This window comes from Chaetura pelagica, unplaced genomic scaffold, assembly GCF_000747805.2.
Source record: "Chaetura pelagica isolate M959 unplaced genomic scaffold, ChaPel_1.0 scaffold405, whole genome shotgun sequence".
Lineage (NCBI taxonomy): Eukaryota > Metazoa > Chordata > Aves > Apodiformes > Apodidae > Chaetura > Chaetura pelagica.
The window spans coordinates 2,560,688-2,568,322 of record NW_009953489.1 but is presented as its reverse complement, the minus strand read 5'-3'; the positions used below and the strand labels follow the sequence as shown (position 1 = coordinate 2,568,322).

The 7,635-nt window shown below is 55.9% G+C and overlaps 1 protein-coding gene across 2 annotated transcripts in view; it reads right to left on the bottom strand.

Annotated features, from left to right (window-relative positions):
- The window catches only part of KCNT1 (potassium channel, subfamily T, member 1), a 34,228-nt gene that overhangs the window by 18,210 nt on the left and 8,383 nt on the right, over positions 1-7,635 (bottom strand). For both annotated transcript variants that reach the window (XM_009998839.1, XM_009998840.1), the window contains exons 3-9: positions 4,610-4,689; positions 3,540-3,639; positions 2,669-2,725; positions 2,289-2,337; positions 1,580-1,639; positions 694-768; positions 262-345 (exon numbers count right to left, since the gene is read on the bottom strand). In XM_009998839.1, the coding sequence (XP_009997141.1) occupies positions 262-345; positions 694-768; positions 1,580-1,639; positions 2,289-2,337; positions 2,669-2,725; positions 3,540-3,639; positions 4,610-4,689 (505 nt within the window). The remainder of the gene's footprint in view (positions 1-261; positions 346-693; positions 769-1,579; positions 1,640-2,288; positions 2,338-2,668; positions 2,726-3,539; positions 3,640-4,609; positions 4,690-7,635) is intronic.

The window sequence follows — 7,635 nt, the reverse complement described above, 5'->3', positions numbered from 1 at the left end:
TATCCCAGGGCCAACCAGGGGCCATTGCTGGCACTGCACAGCACAAGGTGGCTCAGCCACTGAAGGGCTCCTGCTCATGCCCACAACCTGGCAACACTAACTGGCAAAGCCTCACCTCCCACCAAACCCCAGCAGAGCTGCAGGCTCTGAGCACCCAAAACCTGCCCAAGGGCTGGGGGCAGATCCTCCCAGCCATCCCCAGGCACACCCTGGGCACAGGGGACCCTGGGGAAGAGGGCTGGGACATGTCCCATCACTCACAATCATGTTCTCCAGGGCATACTTGGCGAGCCAGCAGTTCAGGAACACAGGGATGAACAAATTCCTCAAGGGAGGCCAGAATATCTAGGAAAGCAAGGGTCACTCACAGAAATATCCATGGTCTCTATCAGAAAAAGTTATAAACAGCCAATTTGAGCCCTGTTGGGGAGGATCCATCTCCAAACTAAGCACTGGCCTCTGCAGAGGCTGCCACCAAACGTGGCCCTGCAGTGGAGCCTCTGAAAAGGGAGGATGGTTTTGGGAAGAAAGCTCCAGAAAAAGTCATTAAGTTGAAAAATATTGAAGAAAAAGAATTTCCTGCCAGCATGAAATCCTGCTTGGCTAGAAATCCATTTTTCTTTATTTTGCTACCAAAACTCCAGCACTTATTAAACTTCAAGCTGCTTTGAAATGTCACTGGGAAACACTCACTGTAATGATAAATGGCACCGTGTTGATCATCTCCAGGATGAATGAAATGCGGAAAATCTGTTCCCAGATGTTCCCCTGAGGAATCAAAAACAAATGATAATTAAATAAGCTCCAGAATCTGCCAGATTATAAGCCAAAAGCTCCCACTGCCACAGCCCCTGCTAGATGGGGGACGGATGCCAGAGCAGCCAGAGGGAGGGATGGAGTCCTGGAGTCCCTCACATCTTCCCAAAGCGTTCAGTCCTTCCTGAAGCCACCACCTCCCTCTGTCTGTCACTGCTGCTGCCCAAAGCTGGGGGACAACAGTGATTTGGGCAAGGATGGGGACAGAAAGTGACCTGTGCAGATCTCTGGCACTCAGACCAGGCAGGTGACACAGGGTCTGAGTCACTTCCACCGACTGTCCCAGAGACCCCAAGAACGTTCCATTTGTTCAGGTCACTTTTCTCAGCCATATTAGCCACTTTAAGGGTGTTGATGCCAAGGAGTGAGCCTGTCCCTGTCCGGGCTGGAGCAGTGCCTGCCTCCTCCAGAGCCAGCAGACCTTGGCACGGCAGGACTCAGCAGCTCCAGGTCCTCAGTCTCAGGAAACTCAGCGAGCACCAATATCCCCCTCCTCCCAGACAGCCATGGCTGGTTGTAAATCAGGGCTAAGCTTTAAAGGAAGCTGGAAAAAAGAAGAGATCCCCTGAGTCTGCTCTGCCAAACACTCCTCTGGCAGCCCGAGGGGGAATGAGAATGAAAAACAGCCAAGACATCGCTGAGACAAATCCTGCCCTCTCAAGATGCTTCAAGCTCCTGACAGCTCAAGGGCAGAGAAAGGAATTCCTGGTGGGGGGTCGGGCCCAGGCTGCACGTCACTGTCCCCCCGCCCCAGTGCTCTCACCTTGTAGCTCAGATAGATGAGCAGCATCGTCTCCAGGAAGCTGATGAGGGCGATGCTGACCTGTGGGGACAGGTGGGGCAGCTGCTGGGGGCTGCTCTGATGCAGCAGGGGTGGCTCAGAGCTCTTCCCAGCCCTCTCTGCCCTCTGCAGAGGAGCCCGTGGGTGCCCCAGAAATGGGTCTGTCCCTCTGATTTCTCTGCACCCGTATGTGTCAGTGGCACACAGCAGGAGCAGCAGCCATGCAAGCAGCTCCCAGCAAGGACCAAAGGCTGCTCGACCCTCCTGCAGGCCTGGGAACAGCCTGTTCCTGGTGCAGCTGCCTCCAGGCTGGGCAGGATTTTATCTTCCTACAGCTTTTCCTCTCCCACCAACCCCAACAACTTCCACCCAGGGCCATGTTGTTGCTCCCAGCAGCAGCCCCTGATCACAACCCAGGGTGGTGAGACCCTGGCCCAGGTTGCCCAGGGAAGCTGTGGAAGCCCCATCCCTGGAAGTGTTGAAGGGCAGGTTGGATGGGGCTTGGAGGTGTCCCTGACCATGCAGGGGGGCTGAAACCAGGTTATCTTTCAGGTCCCTTCCAACCCAAACCATTCTATGATATGATTCTGTGATTTTCTGTTCCTCGCTGGAGTGGAACAGGATTCCTGGAGATCCAGCCCCAGCTCCTGTTGAGCTCCTGCCTGACTGTGCCCCAGCTCTGGGCACTCACCTGCACAGCCCACAATGGTGTTTTTCTGTCCACCCAGAAGATGTGTGACCTGCAAAGAAGATTCAGAATGGATCTAAAGTGTTGCCCACCCAGCAGTGCCTTTACCCCCCACTGAACACAGTCTGCAGCCACCTCCACGGCAGGACCCAACACAGGACCTGGTGTTCTTTATTGCACAGCCTGTTCAAGCAGCCTCACCACTGGGAACAAGCTGCTCCCAAGGGTGCAGCCACAGGCATTTGTCAATTGATTTGATCCTGGGGTGCTGCTCTGTGACCAGGAACTGTCCACAGGCAGCTGCCAAGACCAGCCAAGTCCATCACAGCATCCCTGCATCCCAGCAGAGCCACCTCCCAACACTGCAACAACCCTTGACTCACCAGTTTATCTTTGTGGACTGGTTGAAGGCTGTGTAATTCTGCTTTTCACATTCCCAGCTAGGAGAAGAGAAAGACAAAGCAGAGGAAAGCAGTCAGTGCAGGGGGAGGGCAGGAAAAGGCTCCTGGTGTGGGGTCCCTGGGCTCCCGGGGTGCCCTTGCTGCTCTGTCCTGATGCCCCTGGAGCCACACACACTGGTCACTATAGCCAGGGCTTTCCACAGGAGCCCATCTCACCCAGGCAGTTTTTAACACCTTGTTACTGGAAACTGTGACCCATCAGAAGGGATCTGCAACCTCTGCCAAGAGAAAAATCAAATTGCTCATCCTCCTGGCTTTCAAAAAAAACCAGCCCCAAACCACCACCCGGTATGTGGGCAGAACAAAACCAGGACATATTAAAAACAGGCTTATCCTGAAACCCTGAGCAAGGCTGATGTGTGTAATCATCTGTCATTTCAGGGACCTACATGGCAAAACATATTTCCTTCCCAAAGGCTCAGATAAGATTTAGCACCAGTGTCTCCAAGGGCATCAGGATTCAGAAAACACTTGTGTGGTGATGGCCAGTCATCAGTGGTCTGAAGGCCACTCTGCACCCCGGCTGTTAGAGCCAGACAGAAGTGAAGGTGATGCTGAACCTTCCCAGCACCTTCCCCCCTGTGTGCCATGAAGGACACACACACACAGGCCTGTCCATGGGATTTGAGCAGGGAGCAAAGCCCACCAGGCCAGCAAGCTGGGCTGAACTGGGAGGGAGGGAAACCCCCCAGCGTGGATCTTCATCCTACGGCAGGGACCTGCCACCACGACTGCACTCCTGGTGGCACAGGGCAGGGTGGGGACGCAGGGCAGGGCTGGCAGCAGCACTCACCAGCCTGTGCCCTCCTCGGGGTTGTCCAGCAGGACACGCACGATGTAGAGGAGGCAGGTGAGCAGCTTCAGAGAGAAGTTGAAGAGGCGGATTCGCAAACCTGCAGCAGAGGAGAGGACACCATGGGCCAGGCAGCAGGCTCTGGGCACCCCAGGCATGTCAGACACTCCACGGCAGAACCTCTTTTGTTTCCCAGTTCGTGGTCCCCTTGCAGCACAGGAGCCCCAGGGCAGCACCCAAATGTTGCTCGGGCTTCGCCTGGGGCTCTGTGTGTCCTACCCAGTGTGAACCCTGCAGGAGGCTAACACTGAAATGATGCATCATGATGCATCCTTGCTGGCCCCAACAGATGTGAGACAAGGGAGGGAGTTTTGGAGGCATTAAAAGCAGCAGAAGGCGGGGCCAGGGCTGCAAACTGCTCACAGGAGCAGGGGTGGTGAGAAAAAGCTGCTGCTCTAGCTGCTCTCCCAGTTCATCGGGTTATTACTCAAATTACAAGTGAGAAATTCATCACATTTTCATTAAAAACTTCCCCGTGGGCACCCTGTTGTGCTGTGCTCCAGCTGCTGAACAAGATGACAGGATGCAAGAAGAAAATGTGAATTCACAAATGACTGGGCAGGCTCCCTCCAGCCAGCTGATGGCATCTTGCAGAAGGAAAATAAAAACAACATTAGCCAAGGGGAGGCTAAACCAGAGAGCAGAGTCACCCACGGAGTTGCTCAGCCTACCTTGCTGTCCCCACGGCCACTGACCTCCCTGCAGGCACAGGGAGCATTGCTGGCTCCACGGAGGGGACATTTACCCTCAGACATCCCCAGGCATCTCCTGATGCCCGCCCTGCTCCCAGCCAGTTTGTCCCAGCTGGTTTCCGTGCTGTTTGCCCCCAGTGAGCAGCGGCTGCAGGCAGTGCCCCCTCCTCCCTGTGCAGCCAAGCCCCCCCACACCAAGTCAGCCAAGACCCAAGAGAAAAGGCAAGAGGCAGCAGCAGCCCCGGGCTGGGGACACATGGGGAAGCAGCCACCAGCAGATGGCAATGGCTTCTCATCCCACACGGCCAGAGCACTCACTCGATCGCTGGTTTTTGATGAAGAAGAGCTTCAGTCGCTCCTTGAAGGTGTTTTCATTCACGTAGAACTCAACCTGCACCCTGTGGGGAAAATACCCAGAGAAGCCCATCAGTGGGTATGGGCAGAAGGTCAGACCTGCAGCCCCGTGAGAGTCCTGCCCCCCTGCCCCAGCTGGATGACCCCCCAGCTCAGCCCTGGGCTCCTGTATCACCAGCCACCAGCACCAAGACAGGGAGCATCAGTGACCACCAAAGCAGCTGACAGACCCGCGGGGCCAGGTCTGGTTTGGGTTAAGGGCTTTGCTTCCATTCAGGTGCAACCAGCTACCACCAGACTTGCAAACTCCGTTCCCACACGGTTCCAATGTTCACAGCCCCTCAGGACAGCAGTGCCCTGGAGCAGCCACTCCCAGCAACGTTTTAACTACTCCAACCCCCGCGGGATCCCGCAGCAGAGCAGGAGCTGGTGAGGGTCACATCCCCAGCACACCCGTGCCCTGGCTCTGCCCAGGTAGGAGCAACACTCAGCATCAGAGCTGTTAACAAACAAACTCCAGCTAAAAGCAGAAAAATTCCCTTTGTTGCTAAGATACCACATTCGGCCATTCCAGAAAACCCAGGAGCTGTCGACCAACCCCAAGCATCCCTTGGCATTGGGATCCACTGGTGGGTTGTGTCAGGACCCAGGGCAGATATGGGCTGGTAGAAGCCACAGGAGAAACTGGAAATGCCCTGTGAACAGCTGGGACCACTGAGGGCACTGCTTCCCCTTCAGCTGCTCCAGTGGCCACCAGTGACTTCACCTCCAGCTTTCCCACATGCCAGGTGGGTGTCCATGGCCATGGAGGTTCCTGCTGGAGGTTCCTCCCAGGGGTGTCACCCCTGGGGCTCCGATGCTGCCACCAGCTCCAGGGTAGGGAGGGTGGCTGAGGGGGGTTGCACAGCCCCTGTGCACCAGGCACACTGGTGGCATAAGAAGGGAGCAGGGAGGTGGGCAGGTGCCCAGGGACCCTGCTGCAGGGATGGGGAGGCAAGTGCTGGCAGCACAGACCCATGGGGAGGGAGCAGGAGAATTCAGGAGCAGGGAATACCCTGGAGCCAGGGGTGCAGAACTCCAGAAGCACAGCTTGAACATGTGTTCAAATCCATCACTTCCAAAGCCAGGCTTGGCAAATAATTGATTTGTGCCCAGGCATAAATCAGCTGCCACAACTTCTCATGATGCTGCACACAAGCTAATTGCTCCTTCTCCTTATTAACAGTGCCCAGAAAATCGCTGGCAGCTCTATCACGAGCGCTGGGCACCCAATTCATCAGCATCCCTGGGGACTGAGTGTGTGGAGGAGAGGGAGGGAGGCTGCAGGGAGCATGATTCCTCTCCCAGGCATTTGCTTCCACACCAAAGGGACAAACAGCAGTGTAAATCTCTGTCAGCAGACAGATGGCTCACTGATCTGCAGCGCTGCAGCCCACCTCGAGACTCCCAGTACAAACACTGACGGGTAAAAGAACAGAATGATTAGAAGAGATCTAACTTGTAATGACAAAGCAGCCCATGGAGTCATCTGTCATAATGGCCACAGGGAGAAGAAACACTAGGAAAGCAACTGAAGCCGATCTTGTGGGGCAGAGGGTGTTTATCACTGCAAAGAGATGAAGGAATGAAAACACGTGGAAAGAACCAGCTCCTGTGCAGACAACCTGCCCTTGCTGCTCTCCAGGCTGAACCCCCAGAGCCACCCGGGATCCCACAGCCCTGCTGAGCCCCAGCAACACCCACGGGGTGACCATCCATGGGGTCACCATCCCACAGAGTGACCACCACATGGGGGAACCATCCCATGGAAGGACCATCCATGAGCTGACCACCCTGCGGGGTGACCATCCCGTGGGGCTGCTGCCAGGGAGGAGGAGAAGGGGCAGAGCAAAGGCTCAGTGTGACAGGGACCAGGACATCACCTCCAGCCAGTGACCTGCTCCAGCATTGGCCCCCACCAGCTTAACCCAATCCCTCTCAGCTGGACAGATGATCCAACAGGGCTGGATGGGGATGGCAGCAACAACCATCCAAAGTACCCAAGTTCCTGCTCCATTTCCAGCTGAGGGAAGGAGATCATATCATCTAAAACAAACCCTTCAATTTTCTTGTCACAAAGCTAACTTCAAATAAGAATCAAGCCAAACTCCAACTGCATTAACCGCCCCAAAACACACACTCCAACGGGCTCTGCCTTCACAGCAGCTCAGCAGGGCTGGTCCATGCAAACCCCCCTCCTGCCATGGCCAGACCTCCCTTCTGCCAGCCTAACCTGGGCAGCACCGAGGGGCAGCAGCAGCCCCTGTGGGAAGGGAGCAGGCAGCATCCCAGCCCCATCCCACCCCCATCCCAGCCAAGCTGAACCCCCCCTGGCTGCACAGATGATCACAAGTTTAGTTACAAGCCCTGGGCTTGCAAGGGTCATTACCCCTATTATGCACTTCATGATGTCAGTGCAATTCAATTTTCTTTGCTTGGTTATTTTTTTTGGTACTTCTTAAATCTAGATTAGAAAGGATTTATTGTAAGATGATGAGCTCCTAAAAAAGACACAATCATTTGTTCAGAAAAGTGCAGGGTGCAAGACCAGACTTTTGTCCCCAGGTTTTCCCTGGGCACTGGGCACAGGCAGGTCCCCTCTGATCCCTACGGGGTGTGGCAGCCACCGGGCTGGAAAACAGACAGCTCCAAAAACCCCTGTGAGCCCAGAGCTGCCCTCCTGCTCTCTGAGGAAGGGCTGAGGTGCCCGGGGAGCTTTTGCTCTTCCCTTTTCCCCACTCTTTTCCCGCCAGCAACAGGCGATCAGGTACAGCAGCTACAGCCGGACAGAGGACACGGAGCTTTGCGAGCCCTGAGCTCGGATCCTCCCCCTGCCCTGCAGCACCGGGAGCAGCCCCAGCCCTTCCCGGGCAGCTCCCGGGAACGGGGAGAGCTGCGGGAGCGTGTGCGGGCACCGAGGGGGTGGCAGGGGCGGGCAGCTCCCGCACCCC